The sequence below is a fragment of the Pterocles gutturalis genome, unplaced genomic scaffold, assembly GCF_000699245.1.
Source record: "Pterocles gutturalis isolate BGI_N339 unplaced genomic scaffold, ASM69924v1 scaffold2325, whole genome shotgun sequence".
Taxonomy (NCBI): domain Eukaryota; kingdom Metazoa; phylum Chordata; class Aves; order Pterocliformes; family Pteroclidae; genus Pterocles; species Pterocles gutturalis.
Genome location: NW_010137995.1, coordinates 33576 through 51136, shown reverse-complemented (window position 1 = coordinate 51136; position 17561 = coordinate 33576). Strand labels below are relative to the sequence as shown.

At 40.3% G+C, this 17561-nt stretch overlaps 1 protein-coding gene across 1 annotated transcript in view; it reads left to right on the top strand.

Moving 5' to 3' along the window:
• Window positions 1-1369: 1369 nt before the first annotated feature.
• Window positions 1370-17561, top strand: part of ATXN7 (ataxin 7) — a 35111-nt gene continuing 18919 nt past the window's right edge. The window contains exon 1 of the mRNA XM_010082791.1: window positions 1370-1472. Within this exon, the coding sequence (XP_010081093.1) occupies window positions 1370-1472 (103 nt within the window). The remainder of the gene's footprint in view (window positions 1473-17561) is intronic.

Sequence of the window (17561 nt, the reverse complement as noted above, 5' to 3'; positions counted from 1 at the left end):
GTTACGGCAGGTATCATGCTTAATTTTAATGTAGCATGAATAAGGTTTTTGGAAAACCTGGGTTTCTTTTTTTAAAGAAAAGTAATTAAATTTTTATGATAAAGATACTTACTGCAAAGAGAGCCTTTAATTCTGGAAGCCGTTCAGTGTGGATACGTTCTTTTGCCTCCAAGGAACAAAGTGGAGTCCGTGGGGCTCTCCAGGGCTGACAGCGTCATTCTACCGGCGGTTACCTTGTGTTATGGTGTGTTTACTCTTAAAATGCAGCCCACTCAATTTATTTCATAATTGGTGTTCCACTAATGAACAAAAATATGGATGTTGTTAAGAATACACAAAGGCAAATCAGTAGCTTTAAAACAAAACTCTGGGGTCCATTCTAGCACTGAGGTAAATAAGTTTAACTTAATTTCAAAGTTACTATAAAGATAAATCTATTACTTGAGGTTTTTTTAAGAAAATAAGTTTTCTTATATCCGTTTTAAACATTTAAATAGTGTTCTAGATCCCTTAGCCACGTGCTTGGCAATAATGAATTTGTACTGTTATGTTTGCAGTTTCCTATTTTTTGTCTTCTAATGATTGAATAGCACTTTTAGTTATATAAATGTAGTATACCTTTAAGTTGTGTAGTAAATGTTGTATTTGTTGCTCCAGCAGTCTCTGAATGCAGTTTAAACTGTTGGACTATAGTCTTAAGAAACTGTATTCTTAAAAACAAAACTGTAGAAACTAATTTTATTAGTAAAAGTCTGCAAGTATGTGTGTTATCTCTGAAATCCACACATGCTCTGACATACTGTTATCTCTATTTCTCTCTTATGTAGCTGTTACACAGATCTCTGGCAGCAGATGGCTGGACTATAATGCACTGTTAAACAAATAAAACCATTATGCATGTAATACTGCCTGGTAAATGGCTGTGTGTTTAAAATGGTTTAAAAAAAATTAAATAGAAAATAAAGTTCGTTTTTGAATTCAGTTAATGAAATGGGAATAAAATACAAAAACATTTCAGAATATATAAATCATCCCCTCTTATAGTGTGTTTGTCATTTGAAGTCAGTCTTTTTTTAGTACATTCTTGCATCTGGTATAATATAATCAGTCCTAAATCAGTTTTCTAATAGATGTTTTCTGCAAGTAATCGCTCATTTTACATTTATCTTTGTAGCAAGATTTTTGCTTTTGTAATACTCCAGCACAAAATTATCTATTGCATTATATGATCTTTTTTTTCTCATCTTCAAATTTGGTACAAGTGTATTAAAATTATGATTCAACACTAGTGTCGTGGCTCTGTAATTAAACTGTTTTTCAATAATTGTCAGCAGCTGAGAGATGCCGTTTTGTCTTTTTGTTTTTAGATATGCCAATATTTGGTCTTTGCCCGGCTCATGATGATTTCTATTTGGTGATGTGTAACCACTGTAATCAGGTCGTAAAACCACAGGCATTTCAATCACATTATGGTAAGTGCTTAACTATTTTTAATAATTAAGGGTGAGGTTAAATCAGGATTAAGCCTGGCAAATTTTTTTTTTTAAATTGATGGTACATAGATCATTACATTCTAAATAATATCAAAGAACATAACCTGTGTTTAATCATTTTACTTACGTTGTAATGCAGTTCCATAAAGAACTTGTTCCTTTGAGTTTTTTTTAATGCCTCCTTGTAATGCTGCATACATACGGTTCAATTTTGAAATGACACATATATATATATATATATAGTGTGTTTCACAGACAGTATGTGTAGTGTGTTTGTGTCTGGATGTGTCTTTTCTCCTTGTGTATTTATACAGATTATTTTTACACGGGTTCTGTTATAGTATGAACTGTGAACTTGAGCTAAAACCTAAACTTACAAGTTTGGTTGTAAAACATTGTATGCTTCCAATGGCCAGTAAGCTTATTTATTTATTTTCAGAAGTATCAATTTGTGTTTGTTTTACTGGTCCGATGGTTTTGTATATAAACTATGCTAGGAAGCTCCTGTGTTGGTCGGTGTTAGCCAGTGTTTATAGAGGACTGGGAAGATCTGAAGTGCTACACACAAGTTCAAGCACTCAGTTACTTCCTACAAACCTGACTGGGGGAGGCTGGCAGTTCTTCTTCTCAAGACTAGAAATTAACCTCAAACAATTTAATGACAATGTTTGGATAGGAGGTCTTTGGTATTCAGCTTTTCATTTCTTGAGAAATTCAGGAGATATTTTCTGGCCAATTTGTGAGGTGTTTTCTGACCAAGTCTTAAAAAATAAGGTGGACAGAGCATCTTCCGAACTGCTCCTTCCTCCCTCCGTGTGTGCGTATTTGTACACGTTCCCTTTTTTCTAGGTCAATGCACCTGCTGATTGCCTCGGTGTTTAAAAGGACAGAAGATGTTGGGTATGGGTAGGGAACCTAGAAGAGTGTTGAGAACAAGGGATAACTTTTCTTGCATCTTAAATAATCCAGCCTTTTGGCAAGAAAGTAAATACTTGCTTCTGTTGCTTCCTGGAGACTGGGAAAGGGTCTTCCTATGCTGTGCAGAAGTTGTACTACTTATCCTTTCCACCTCTCGCTTGTTTTTGTGTTATAATGCCTTGTGGGTTATACCCCTACCCTTGCTGCTGGATTCTGTAGTTAATGTCACACAGAGTGACTTGGGGAAGAATCTGAATAGGTTTTGTGACTTAATTTATACTGGTGTGCTTGTTATTCTATGAATGGCAGTACTAGTAATTTAAAAAACAAAACCCACACTATTTTGTGGATGTAAGTCTCCAGAACTGTAGGGAGCCAGAAGAAGAAAAGGGCATCAGCTTTTCTTCCTGTGGTTGCTGTAAGCCTTTGTATCAGCCAAGAGCAAGTCCCTTGCCAGTGTGATTCCTCACCTGTTACTGAATATCAGTTTGGGATGTCCCATAAGTCCTTCTAAAATATCATATTAAATTGATTGTGACAGTTAAAAATAAATTTATGGGGGAGGACTGGATGGTACCCAGTTCTGAGCATTGGCATATTGAATCTTCCGTCTTGAGGTCAGGAGCTAGCTCAGGTTGGTAGTGATGGAGAGCTGTGGGTGTCTGCAGACACTTGGAGTTGTTTTTCTGAAATGAGCAGGTGATCTCCAAACTGTCTGACAAACAGGTGTCTGTACTGTAGGAACCAGTATTGTAGTTTTTGTCATGACAGACTTACGGGCAGATTGAAGAAGTGGTTAAAGAACTGAATAGGTATGGCATTGCTTCTTGACCATGGAGATGAAAGCCTGGGGTGTTGTAATGCCGTTTGTACCAGTGTTAAACTTGTTTGTGGAGTTAATTCAAACTCTTCTGTAAGTACTACTTGCAATTTAAAAGGGACAGATTGAAGAGGGAACTACAAAATGAAGGTATGGAAAATATTTTAAGAAAATAAACAAATAAACACTAATGTTCCCGTTCTGTATCCCATTGTAGGAGTGTGATCTCTAAACATGAAACTTTCTCTCGGGTAAACCTTGCATCAGTGGCAGATTCATACTTCAAGAGAAACGTAGAAGGAGGAGATGGAAATGATGAGGTTATTCTTAGTATTTCTTAAGCCCGTTCTGAACAATGAAGACGCTCAGCCAGGGCTGTGGTGTGTAGAGGAAACAGGCGGGGTCATTCTGATGAGAAAAACAGGCTTGGGTGGGGTGAACGTCATTAAAGGACCTTAGTTTGCCAAACTAGTAGCCTCAGAAAGGTAAGAAGGCTGACTTGGTGATTTTGTAGAACACTAGTTGTCATTGCTTTTTATCAGCCTTGAGATTTGTGAAACCCTTACGCATTTTAGCAAATTGAATGTGAAAGCTGATAAGTACAGCAGGTGATTGATTACCAGGCAGTAGTGTATTTTTTTTTTTTTTTAAAACACAGCGTATTTCAGGAGAAGGAAAGTGCTGAAGTCCTTAAAACACCCAGTTCTAGTTCAAAACAAAAACTATACTATCATGATACCAAAAATGTAGAACACTCTTTGGATTCATCACAGTCAGTTTGCCCTGAATTACGTCTTTTATTTGTGTCATTATTTTAGGGATTGATAAAGGAGAGATACTTCAAGTTCTGAAAAACTGCAGTGCATTAATGAAGCTGTACCTTTTTGTGATGTTCTTAGGGTCTTTTAAAGGTATTTTTAATTGTTACCAGAGAAATAGTAATCTCTTAAAATATCCTACAACTCCTAGTGGTACGTATCGCTTGTACTTGGTGTTCTTTGAAACTTGTCATGTGGGATTTAGTTTTCTGAAGTAGTAGAATATGCTCTTTTAGAATGTCACTTTTGTCAAAGGAAGGCTAAACAAACTATTAGCTAAACCTAATGAGCTAATAAATTTCTTCCAAAGCATATTTGTAATAAACTTCTTAACTATCTAGGCTGAAAGTGCTTTGCAGGGTGTGTGCTGGCTTTTTTTCTGTGGACCACAAGTAGTCACAGATAATTGAAATGTAGCCTTATTCGTCAGAATATTTGACCTTTTTAGTAAAGTACTTTATTGATACAAATCACAGACTTTTATATGTAACTGATACTTTTATATTTCATGTGTTTGACTAGAAGAGGTACTAATTCAAAATTAAATTCTACTTTTTGGGGCAATCTAAGCATGCATTTGGCGTATGAATTGCCATTTTAAGTTATTCTATACTGTCGGTATATATTCTGTCATTGATTTGTAAAATTCAGTGATATATTTTGTGTGTGTAACACCACATGTAGATTACTGTTTAAAAGCAATCTAATACAATGAGATATCGGAAGTCTGCTGGTAGCATTTCTTCTAGCCTGTGTACAGCAGCGGGCTGTCGGTACACTCAAATGGTTTTACCCTCTTGGCCAAGGGTGGCACTGATGCTGGGGATCTGGCAGGGCAGAAGCACGCCAGTCAGCCGAGGAGGAATTGTTTTGAGAAATCCTCTCTTCTGTCAGATCTCAGCTGCTTCATTTGTGGGGCTGGACAAGTGATTTAAGTCCTTTATTGCTAGTATTCTTGCTAATGCTTTTTGAATGGTTACGCTTCCATGGTATCAGCATCTTCCTTGGATAGCTCGAGATCAAATCAGAGGTGAAAGATGGAAAGAAGGTATAATGTTCAGGCATCCCGTCTTGTGGGCAAAGCACCTGAGATCGCTTATTGTGTTGTGCTACTCTGAGAAAACACAGTATTTTTCTCCAGCTGGAGTATTTCTCTACACTCTCGATGAACTTCCATGCCACATAGATTCTGCCTCTGTGTTTGAATCGGTTCTATTTCTTAAGTCCCTGCACAGTTTCCTCTCTTGATATATATTTTTTTTTTACAGTAAAAATGACTTTGTTGTCTGTCAAATTGCTAACTGTCACGCTCCTCAAGATAGCTGAATGTATCTGTGTCCCTTTTATTTCCTCTCTCCTTCCCACAGAAACGTGCTAGATTCAGTTCTCATGCTGCACCGAAAGGCTGCTCTTTGAGGAAGCCATCGCGACAGTTATTTCAGGTTGTTCATGGAAACCCTAAAGCAACGTGGTTTTCGGGCCGTATGACCTTTTGTTGGTATTTCAGCCGTTCCACGGGTTTATCGCATCTCCCTGTGGTTATCAGCCTCCTGTCTGAGGAGAGCTGCTTCTCTGCACCATCCGGGCTGCTTTGTGGCTCAGAGGGAGGAGGAAGCTCAGCAGAGTGGAAGCAGCGTCAGTGTAGAGATGTGGGGTTTCCTCCTTCTAATTTTTCCTAATTTTTTTGTAGTTTGTTTCCTCTGTGCCTTGGTTTCTGTAAATACAAAGCAGGGTTAAATCCTTAGCCGTAGTAATGAAGGCTACCTGTAAAACTTAAACTGAGAGTGCTCGTGAGTCACGTAGTGATTGTGAAAACCATTAATACAAATACAGGACGTATTGGAAAGAGATGATGATAGTGTGTTGGGCTGTTGAGTCATTAAAAAGCCATGTCTAGTGTTTTGATTAACTTCCATAGGTTTGGCATGCGGTGGCAAAGGTGAGCAACACTGAGCTTTGCTTGCTGCTGCGCTGGGAGCTGGTGGGGAAACGCTCGAGCGTTTCAGTTCCTGATCAGTGCATGTTTAAACCTGAAGTACAGGGTTTAGAAATGGGCTAATAGAGATTTACACACCTTTTGTGGTTTCTAGGAGGTTGTGAGATTGGAATAGAGAAGGTCATCCTACAACCTTATACTCAGCCTGGAGAGAGGCTCAGAGGCAGATCCTGTCAGTGGAGAGAGATGTTCGTTTGTGTTACTTGGTTCCATCCTGCCAATCAGTGTAGGGTCTCCTGTGAATCTCCTTCGTCTGATTGTATAACCCTACTCCTTCCTTTCTCAGCCAGTTCTCACACCCACCTGTAGTGAGCACATGTACTACTTGGCTAGTCATCAGGGGTTTTTTTGGTGTTGGTGTTAAGTGCTTGGATTTGCAGAGAACATGTGATATTTGTTGTGGTTTTAATTGGGATAAATGATCCATTAACTCTCCCTGCTAATATGCTGTTGTGTTTTGGATGTTTTATTATATGTAATTTGAGTATTACAGTCCCTGCAGTGTTCTGTATTTAGTTTATTCTGACATCCTGTGAACTGGATGTAAATTTGACCTACCTTCTTTCTGTTTTCTCAAATTTGGCATCAGCTAATTGCTCTGAAAAATCTGACATCAGTATTTGATATTTTTAAGTTTTATTTTTCCAAGTTTTGCAGATGTTGCTTGCTCAGAATAGAATACAGAGAGTGTTTAGCATGGATTACTAAGTCAAAGATGAAGTGTCCGTACCAGGCAGCATTTGAAGCAGATAGCAAAAGAAAGGAATGTACTGAATCTTGTTCCAAAGCCATTGGACCTGAGGATTGGAGGGGTTGTTGTTTGGTGGGAGTTTCTTGTTTTGTTTTGTGGTTTTTTTTGTTTTGTTTTTCTCGTAGGAGATTGCCTGAGCTCTTCTGCGTTTTGGAGGGATAAGCCTTCATTATGGCCTGCATACTTTTGGCAGCAAGCAATTTGTTTCAGTAATTAAGTGTCCACTGTTCGCTAATGTCTTTTTAAAGCAGCATGAAAATGTTTTATATAAATCATCAGAATTTTCTGGGGTATTGGTAATCTTCTCTAGTAATCTAATAACCAAAATAAAACTTGAATGTTATGTGGTGTGTCACAGATGTGCTGGAGTAATCTACCAACCATATTGCCAAACGTGCACAGGTGGCATTTGACATATTCTGTCTTGAGCGAATGTATATGATTTAACGAATTATCATTGGCAGCTTCAGCAGCTTCTGTTTAAATACATAGTCCTCTCACAGTAGCTCGCACAGTCTGGATTTCAGCAATAGGATCTTAGTCTCTGGGTCCAGCAACAACTAGTTTAATTTCTTCTTGGCAGAGATTTGTGAAATTCTGTAGCTTTTGCAAGAATCATCTTGGCATATTCCCAGAAGGGAATGGGCTCAGAGGTCAGCACGGGAATAATGTCAGAAAAAAAAAAACAACAAATGTTTCAGTTGATTATTTAGTTATTTTTAAATAATGCATCATGAAATAAGAAAGTATTGCCACCTGTAAATTAACTCTCTAAGTGTATTTGGGACTTGAATTGTGCACCCCAGAGCCATTAGCTGAATACCAAATGTGCTAGTTGGGGTTTAAAGTCACAGACAAGTTCTGCCATGCAGATTTTAAGGAGCGATGAAGTTAGGCACTGTGGTTAATTGTAACATCACAAACGGTTCATGTGCAGAAGGTTATTTTTGTAAGCGTAATGGCTGTGGTCTTTGTTTATTACATGAAAGTAGAGTCTGAGAAGTTGATGGCAGTTTTCTAGTAAAACTTCTTCCTTTTTTGTGGGTACATGGATTTGTCAAGCTCTGGTTGAAGACATAAAGCAACTTTAAGTATTGGCTAACTAAAAAGGTAATGTTCAGCTTCAGATTTAAAAAAGAAACTGTTTAGTTTGCCACTTACCATGTAACTCGTGTTATTCTACCTACAGCACCCTGTGCGCTAAAATATTGCAGACTTCAAGTGCTTTGGTGTGCTTTTGGCTTTTCTTACCTTTGGTTAGCATGAATCGAATTTTTTGCTGGTCTGCCATAGCACAAGAACTACATGCAGAAATCCTTGTGGCTTATTACTGGCTGGATAGATAATGTCTTTTTTTTTTATCCTATTCTTGTTAATATGTTAAAATATTTAAAACGGCTCCTAACATGCAATATTATACAAGGTTTCCTTGAAAACCATGCTCCTTTATAGTAGTCTCCTTGCAGGGTATTTGGAGATTGGGACTGACTGCTCCCTTTTCAGGGTAAACATTGATGGGGGAAGAACAAGTGGAAAGAAAGAAAAACAAATATATTTATCTTTGTGGGAAAAGAGGGAGCAGTGCTGTGTTCACTGTTGCTTACAGAAATAGTTGTTCAGCGAGAAGGGGAAAGTTAGTATGTTGATCAATAGATTGGAGTAAGATGTAAAGAGAAGAAGTAGTTCTAATAAAAAGTACCCTTTGAGTGTATTTGACTACAGCGTCACTTTGGAAGAAGCCAGCTGGAATAGTCACATCAGGTCTACAATTAAAAATTATCGACGATGAGAGAGTTAACCAGTCTAAAAGTCAATGTTAGGTTTCATCACTCAGAACTCATTTTGAACGATTTCATTTGAATGATTGTCCCATGGAGCAGAACACAGCTCTCAACCATCGCTTTGGAGTGTCTGTGGGTTCAGGGAAGGCTATTCTGTATCAGCTTACGTGCTCCACATCCTTGGAAGGTTTATTTCCCAGCTAAAAGGGCTCTTTCTAACGCCTAAGCCACTCCTTCGAGCTGGAGCTGGGCCAGAGGAGGTGGCATGCATTGGGAGGGCAGGCCATGGGCACGCAGGGTTTGGCACGCAGCCCTGAGCTGAGCACAGAAGAATGAAGCTGCAACCTGTTTGAGAGCCGGAGGGGTGGAAGAATCCTGAGTTGGAATAAAACCGGGCAGGATTTCTGCTGTTGTGGAGGAGAGCTGGGAATGTGTCAGAGCCATCGAGATGTGAACTCGGTGCTGGAGGGTGGAGTTAGAAGTAGTTTAATTTCATAAGCTAACCACATGCAGATCAATTATAAGGACTTCTTCATTTATTTTTTGGAGAAGTTTGTGTTCTCATGAACTGTGTGGATTATTCCAAGAACTCAAGCCTCCGATGAACACAACACTTTGCGATTCTGGGGAGAAGTGTTCTGAGAAGCTTATAAAACAATGCTGAGTGTTCAACTGTCACGAAGAAAATAATTTTGGTTGGTTTTTGCTCTTTTTTTCATGGAAGCACATAGTTTCAAGTTGCACAGACTGTACCCTCTCGTCCCACCAGCTGACTCTCAAACAACTGCTGCATTTGGAAGGGAGAGGATTTGCATGTAGTCTCTTTTTCTCTGCAAGCACAGCTACAAAGGAGAGATAGGAAATCTCATCAGTAACTATCAATTTTACTCATTTTTTGCCAGGATACCACTGTTCCCAGCACAGAGCTGTGTGGCACCTGGCAGGGGCACAGCGGCCAGCGAGCGCGGGCAGGACGGCAGCGTTGGCAGGGCTGGTTCGGCACAGCTAGAATTAACTGGTGTGGGTGGGTGCGTGTCTGAGGAGGGGAAAGAGAGGACACGGGGGAATAGCTAAAAAGGGAAATGTAAAACAAAGAACTTAAGTAAAATACATATAAAAAAGAAATAGATGAAGACAATAAGGAGGAAGCTAAATAAGGAAGGTGGGAAAAAATGACCTTGCAGGAGGGAGTATGAAGTAGGTATGGTGCGGGTTTTATTACTCTGTATTGAGGGGACGAAGTGGAAGAAAGGAGGAGAGGTTTAACAGGGCAAAACAAACAAAAGCTTTTTCACTAGCCTTTCCTGTGTTAATGTTTTGGCAGCAGTGCTACTGGTGTGGTTTGTGTAACACCACGGCATTCTTGGATTTTGCACGTTTTGGTGGGGAACGGGGAGAACAGTGCGTCCTACTTGAGACACCTCTCCCGGGTTTATCAGGCACTGACCGTCAAGGAAGGAGATGGATATATGCATGCATGTGCATTTATTTATAGGTCATATTATGTTTGTTTTCTTTTACTGTTTCTTGCTGGATTACTTAAGTTATTTCAAAATTCTTGTTTTATGTCCTCTAATTTTTTTTTTTTTTTGAGACTAAGGTGTACGTAGGATGTACATGTAGCTTTCACACAGCTTTTGCAGTAACAGGAATGCTCACCAGTTCTTTACAAGTGGAGAGAAAAGGAGGCAGTGTATTAGATGGAAGAAAATTACCCATTTCCTTACCTACATAAAGGCAGTGTTTTGTAGGAACTACTTCATCTTCTGCCTTAGGAAAAAAAGTAGGCAGCCTTTTGAAAGCTGGATTCTCACCTACAGCAGTAGTGCACCAAATGGTAACCAGGCATGTATGTGAGTGTTGAGCTTTTGGAAACACTTGAGACAGTGTTATTCTTATCAAATTAAAAGGAATCAATAACATTTTGTTTTTAAGCACAGCTACAAAGTATGTAGGCTGCCTACTTTACTTAGGCATTGTAACAGGTAATTTTCACCTTTTATTCATTTACTCATTTTTGATCACCAGTTTGCTGACTTCTTAAAAACAAGCTTCCCAGTATTGACATGATACTGTTTTGTTTGGTTTTTTTCCAGGCAATATGATATACTTAAAATCTAACATTTGATACACGGAAGTCTAGATACTGTGTTTTTAAGATATTACCAGAAGAGGGAGTGTATAACACTTTGTATACAATGAAACCTGTGAGTTTATTGAGGAATAGCAATCAATAACAACATGATTAAAAGACGTTGAAAAAAAAATTGCAGGCTGAAATTCACTTTCAAAAGAGCATCATTAATGCCAGCTTTTTAAGCTTCTCATTAGGCTTAATTCAGTGTAACACTAAATAATTGTATCCAATGTAAGTGGCCTTGAAGTCTGTTCAGATTCCCATATGTTGTGTTGTGTCTACCTGCAACAAAGATTCAAGCAGCAGTCTTGGTTTAGCTCTTGCAGTACCCGGCTCTATAAGAGCTCCATCACAATGTGAAACTTGAAAACAATTACAAATATCTTTTCAAAATGTAGAAAATAGCAAACTGAAATAGATAAATATGGTATGAAAATTTACGTAAGTCTGTGACACTATTACTAAGCAGGCCATCATTAGCTATCTCAGGCAGGAACAGCCAAAATTCTTCCAAATTCTATTATCTGCTGTTGATAAAACAAAAACATAATGTAGTGCTTCTATAGAAAAATCAATATTTTTACTCTATAATTTATGTAGATGTTCCTCCAGTTGTTGTGCAGGAACAAGTTAATCCTTTAAATAATAGAAAAATGATGTAGGAGAAAAAGCTATCAGTGTGTCTAATATGTAAACTCCTAATAAACTTAATCTGTTCTGCTGCCTCATACAAAGTCTGCGGTATCTGAGAGTGCTGCTGGCTGCAAAGATTGCAGTTACATTTTAACTTGTTTCCCAAGGTTGTACTAGAGAAAGAAGAGCCATCATCAAGAGATTCTTGTCCTCTTTTCTGTTCTCTGTTCCCCAAATAATGAGTTGCCCGTGTTGGTATGATACACTCACTCTTTACACTGGTTTGTAAAGGATGCAATTAGACCAGGCTCCTGGAGGGTTGAAGCAGTTCCTACATAACTGAGTTTTCCTTGTCGTTTGGCAAGATTGTAAAAAAAATCTTTAACTCACAGTTCTGTATAGAGTAGCTTTTCAATAAGAAGCCTTCTCTTTTAGCCAGATCACCTTCTTGTGTTTTTACCCCACAGGATTTTCTTCCTCTGCGAGGCAGAAGTTGTGTTGTGCCATGTCCTCTGTGTGTGACCCCACTGATTGCAAAGAACCTGTTTGTCGTGTCTGGCGGTGGGGAAAACTCTAGTTCCTGCAGTGCGTTGCAGCTAATTCTGTGGGTTAGGTAGAAGGTGTACTGCTTTCAGTGCGCCCTTCTGCTTTTGAGCCTGAAACTTTCAGATGTTTGTGGATTATTTCTAGAGCTGGACTTGAGCTGATAGAAGTTTTGTGTGATATGCTTTTGTAGTTTTAAGAGCTGTTCATTATTGTCTGTACATGTTCACATGGAATTTGTGACTCCTCTCTCCTTGCTAAGAAGAAAATTGGTTTTGTGTCCTTTGTTACTACGTGGCTGAAGTCTTCATTTGAGCTTGTAGGCTGAGCATTTTGATGTTCTGCTGTATTAGGGTGGACTAATCTCATCCCTGGCATGGGACTAGCTAGCACACATTTTCTTCAGTTTCATTTTGGCTTGCAGCCTCTGACAAGCCACACATAACCATGTATGTGACTGGAAGTGTGCCATCTTGGCCCTCTCCTGGCCTCTAAGGTCAAAGGAAAGGTTTTAAACCTGCCACAGTTCAGTCCTTTCCCCATCATAGTGCCATGTACGCTTTGACCAAAGGTCATCGTGTGGGTCACAAAGCTATCCACCAGCTGGCTTCTAAAAATACCCACGCCTGCTTTGATAGCCATAGAAATGGTATAAACTTATATACATAACTATAAACTTCTGTGCATAGTATTGTAAGGCTTCGTTCTCGTGTCTTGCTTGTCACAACTAAGAATGACAGGTAGTGTCACTAGTGTCACTTGATTTTGGTAGTGGCCAGCTCCTTTCTCTGTCCAGCCTGCTTTCCATAGGATCCATGGGTGCTCAGAATGAGGATGGGTGCTGAGCTTTAGGACCATACCCATCACCTTTTTCTGTGATCACGTGAAGGTACCCAGGGAAGCTGGAGGCTTGGCAGCTACTTAGGATGTGCTGAAAGCCCTGACGAGCTCCTGGGCTGCTTGCTGTCTCCTCTGCCCTGTCCCAGTTGTCCAGGTGGCAGTGGTCCACAATAGCTGTGGCTGTAGGCTTGAAATCTAATGTACTAAATGTCTTTTTCAGGTTTTTCGTCCCTGAAAATGGCATAAGTCTATCCAGAAGGCGTCTTCAGCCTTCGCTGTCTCTGTGCACATGTACTATATGTGTAGCAGTTATATTTTGTATTTCTGATATGAACAAGCAAGTTGCCTAAGTGGAGTTGATACTAAGGCATAAAATTCTGTCACTTGATTGGGTACCAACAAGCATGTTAAGTTGTTCTTCTGTACTCAGTCATCCATTTTATTTTGGACTTGCTCCACTTTTCTGAAACCTGAGGAGATTCTAAGCATGCCTGCTTGGAAAAGAAAAGAAAACACTAAAACCAGAAATCTTGCCTGATATATTTGTGTTTTCCGTAGTACGTAAAGCACTCTCCAAAGTGAACACAAGTCAATTGCACTATTTTTTTGTATTATTTTGCTGCTTCTTTCGCTAAGGCTGGTTTCATGGTGTCACACAGCATATGGCAGGGTTCTTTCACTCCCCATAGCAGTAAAGTTGCTTTTCCAAGTAACCACGCTGGAGTTCTCCATTGATCAACTTTAAGAAGTTTGGTGTTGGCTCAAGGCCCATCATTCTCTTCCTTCCAGGAAGAATAATAATAGTAGCCAGTAACCAAACAATCTCTTTAAAGCAAAATATTTACAACAAAATCATTTTAGACAGTACTAAGCATAAACAAAAGCAGGCTGCAGTGTAAGCAAGTCCAGCTTATGCAGTGTTGATATCAATCAGATGAAATTCCTTGCAAGACTAAATTTTTTACATACCGCTCAAAACTTCTAGGAACTGGCAAATTGATCATTACTGCGGCTCACAACCCACTTCTTTGTCATCCCCAGTTGCTTAGGCCTCCAACCTGTTCCCTGGGATCAAGTCAGACTTCAGTTCTTGCTCGTCCTCGCTCTCTTAATTGCTAGCTTTGGCACAAGAAGGCTGGTGGTTTGTGAGACTGTCAGGTCTTTCAACGGATGGGTTTGCTCTTTGTTACGGAGAGAGCAGATGGTGCGAAGGCTGAAACTGAGTGGCCAGGATTGGGGGAGAGGGCAGGAACACTTTTTGCTGTGGCAGTATTAGCTTGCACCAGCCAGCTTCAAGTGATTGTGAAATTGGTGCCTGAGATTGCTGAATTTTGAGAAAGGATAAATGAGTTGTTTCACATGTGCAGTGGAGATAATGAAGCCTGGCCGTCTGTGGCTTTGTCGTGTGTTTTGCTATCACTCATCCTCCTGCTGCAGCACCTCCCACTCTGTGCACACACATAGCTTCAGGTTTCATGTCATGTTTTGACTTTTTTTTTTCTGCCGCCAGTTTAATAAAACATGTGCATGCCACAGCTAGACTGGAGTGTGCCCATGATGACCAGCCAGTGAAGATCTTCCTGCCATCCTCCTGTAACAACACTGAGAGGTCCTACCTTTTATTGCCTGGGTGCTGATTTTAATGCTGATGATAAACCCCAGTATTTTTAGCACCTCTGTTGGTGAAGGGGGCAGGAGAGCACACTACCTTGAATACATGCCTCCAGTTTTCTTTAAATTAACCTATCATTTCAAAATACAAAACACTAAAACATACACAGGTGGAAGGAGACATGGTCGTGCTGCATTTTTCTCACTTCACAAAACCAGGCAAGAAAATATAATGTAAGTTAAAGAATAAAAATTCTCTAGCCAATTCTAAAAACAATTTTCTCGGCAATGCAAAATGTGCAGAATATTTTGGGTTGTAGAATTTTTTTTTCCTTGTATTTCTTAACATTCTGCAGTACTCATTCATAGTAGGGAGCTACTGTATGTGTGTGCGTAGTGATAGCGTTACAAGTGATACAAATATCTTTTCAGTGTGGAAAAGAAAGAAAAGAGGGATTTTACATTATCTTGGGTAGTAGCAAGCAAACTTTCTTCCATTGCAACGGTTTCAACACAATTCAAGTTGTCCTTCTTGGATGGTCTTGCAAGACCAAAGACCTGGAAATGAGTTTCTCCGCAGTGGTGCGTATTGAACTGCTGCTCTGCCGTCTGTGCTGTCCTGAGCTGGTGTTCGAGCAGGAGTCTCCTCGCTTCAGCCTCGTTCCCTGGGAGTGAGCAATTTGTGCAGGTCTATGTCCCTTTGTGTATGTATCTGCACACAGTATTATCACAGCTTGCAGGGCTAATTTTAGGCCTCTGAATTTAGGTATTAACTGACGATATAAGTGTTTATATTCAGTTTTAATGTTGTTGATGTTTGGGGGATTTTTTTTAAAATGACTTTAAGTAGTGTTGATAGAAAATAAAACCTCTTGCAGTATTTAGTACCAGGAAAAGAACTTCGTAATTTCATTGCCTTATATAAGAGATTGTTTTTACTACATCAAGTAAAATTTCTTCTGCATCTGTCAGTATACTTGCAGCATGTGATTTAACTGTGGCACATGCATCATTTTGTTTCAAGGTGAAACCCCATGAATATTTACTGTATAAAGTTACTTAGAAGCCTTTAGTCAATGGAAAATAGTAAATAAAAACAAATGCACAGACTGAGACAGTTGGCATATATACTGCTACTATAACATAAGCAAGCATAAAATCCCGTTGCACTCTCTCTCAGCCGTTGTGTGCCTTCCCATGGGCCGTTGCTGTTTTTCCCCTGGGTGAATGTACCGTCATGCCTCTCCCTTCCATTCCAGCTCCTGCTTTGATGCCCAGCTGCTGGGGTTTCTGAGCGATGGGGCTCTTTGTCCTCACTCTTACTCAGAAGGAAGACAGCTTTCTGTATTGTTCCACATGGGAATTAAATTGCCTGATCTTGGTCAGTTTATTTGTGGAAAAAGCAGAAAAATAGAAGTTACTTGCCCTCTTGGTCCTGAAATGAGACTAGACCAAACCAAACACTAAGGAAGGATAAATTCTAGTTGGTAAGAAAACAAATGCATCAGTGCTGGTTCCCCACGTAGTAGTTTAGTGGTTCACAGAATTCTTGCCTTTAAAATCTGTTGGAGACTTACCCAATTTTAATTACGGGTGTCAAGTAGAAGAGTATACAATAGAAACAAATCCTCCAAAAACACACATGCCTCTGGTACTAATTTTAGCAATGGAAGGAGATGTCTTCTAAAAACAGCGTAATCCAAGGAAGTGTCTGTGTATTCCTGGGTTGTCCTTAACAATTAATGGGTAGGTGACGTGAGCTGTCAATTTCTCTTGAAATTCAGAACATAAGGGAAACTGGTTGCTGTCTCATATTTTGAGTGCACAGGCATGGGTAAGTTAGTATTTGCTCTTTGTGGTTTAGGATTTAGGATTTGTTTCTAAGCTTGTTAATGGGAGCAGTAGTCTCCAGGTTTCAGTATGTTCCTTTAAAAAAAAAAAACCACAACCAACCAAATGAAAAAAAAAACAAACCCTAACTACAACCCAAACCCAATCTGCGGAAGTGGTGCTCCCTGCTCCTGTTTAACCCTTCTTTATGTAATTGATACACTAACACACTGATACTAATACACAGGTGCGTTTGTAACCGCCTGATGCCTTTCCTCTTGGCAAACTTTTTATTTTAGTGGAAAAGTGAGTGCTTGGTTTTAAAAATTAATTTCTGTGTGTATTTGTGAGGAAGGCTAGAAATTTCAGCTTTGATTGTGGTAATTTAAAACAAGAGCAAAAGCCACAAGTTGTTTCTTCCTATTCTATTCTATTTTGTCAGCAGATAATTTTTTCTAGTGATTACTTAGGAAAAGCTCTGGAGATTAGTAATTTGGTAAAAATTAGATTTTAGTATCCATGCAGTCACTTTGAGTAGAAATCAGATGTTCAGGCATCTGAGTCTGGAAATTTAGGAAGGCAAGACCTATCTGTAAGTTCAGGACAGCGAATACTGAGAGAGCTGGTGCTGCTGCAGAGGCATCCCGGGGTGCCCCCGGCACTCTGCTGGGGTGGCAGGGGCCGTGCCACCCAGCTGCCATGGGCCACCAAGAGCCCAGGGAGCTGCCTGGCTCCAGTGCAGCGGGTGAAGCTGAGCCTGGCCCAGGGGCAGCCTGGGGGGTGGCTGTGTGCTGTGAGGTTTTTTTTTGGCTGAGGCTGGCCGGGAGCCCCAGCAGCAGTGGCGCGGTGGCCTGGCGTGGACAGCAGCGTTGCCCACGGGTGTCACGGGGCCTCGGTGCAGTTCGCCGAGCGACATGGATAATCTCGCAGGAGGGGTTCCGGGCCTGCAGGCGGCCCTGTGAGCCCTCCTGAAATGTCACCAGAGCGGTCTGGCCGGGCTCCAAAAGCAGGCGGGCGGCGAGTTTGCCGTGAACAGGGCGAGGTGGCGAGTGCTGCTCTGCTCTACGCCATGTGGCCCCGCCGAGGCCACCCGGCGCCTTCCTTCCAAGCCAGGGCACGGCGGGAGGTGGCCGCTGCTCCCCCGGAGCGTCCCCACAGAAACCTGACATCCCCAAAAAGCACTGAAGCTTCAGCTCTGATGGGGAAAATGCAAGGGGAGAAAAAAGCAATAAAAACATAGACAGCCGACTGCAGTCCTGTCAGGCCTCTAGATAAATTGGCGGCTGTTAATCAAAGTGTTAATTAAAGAAAGGAACTATTAAGAGCGTATTCCTGTTAGCTTGTTTTCCTGAGTGCTCTCATCCGTGTAATTTACAAATCAGAGGGCAAA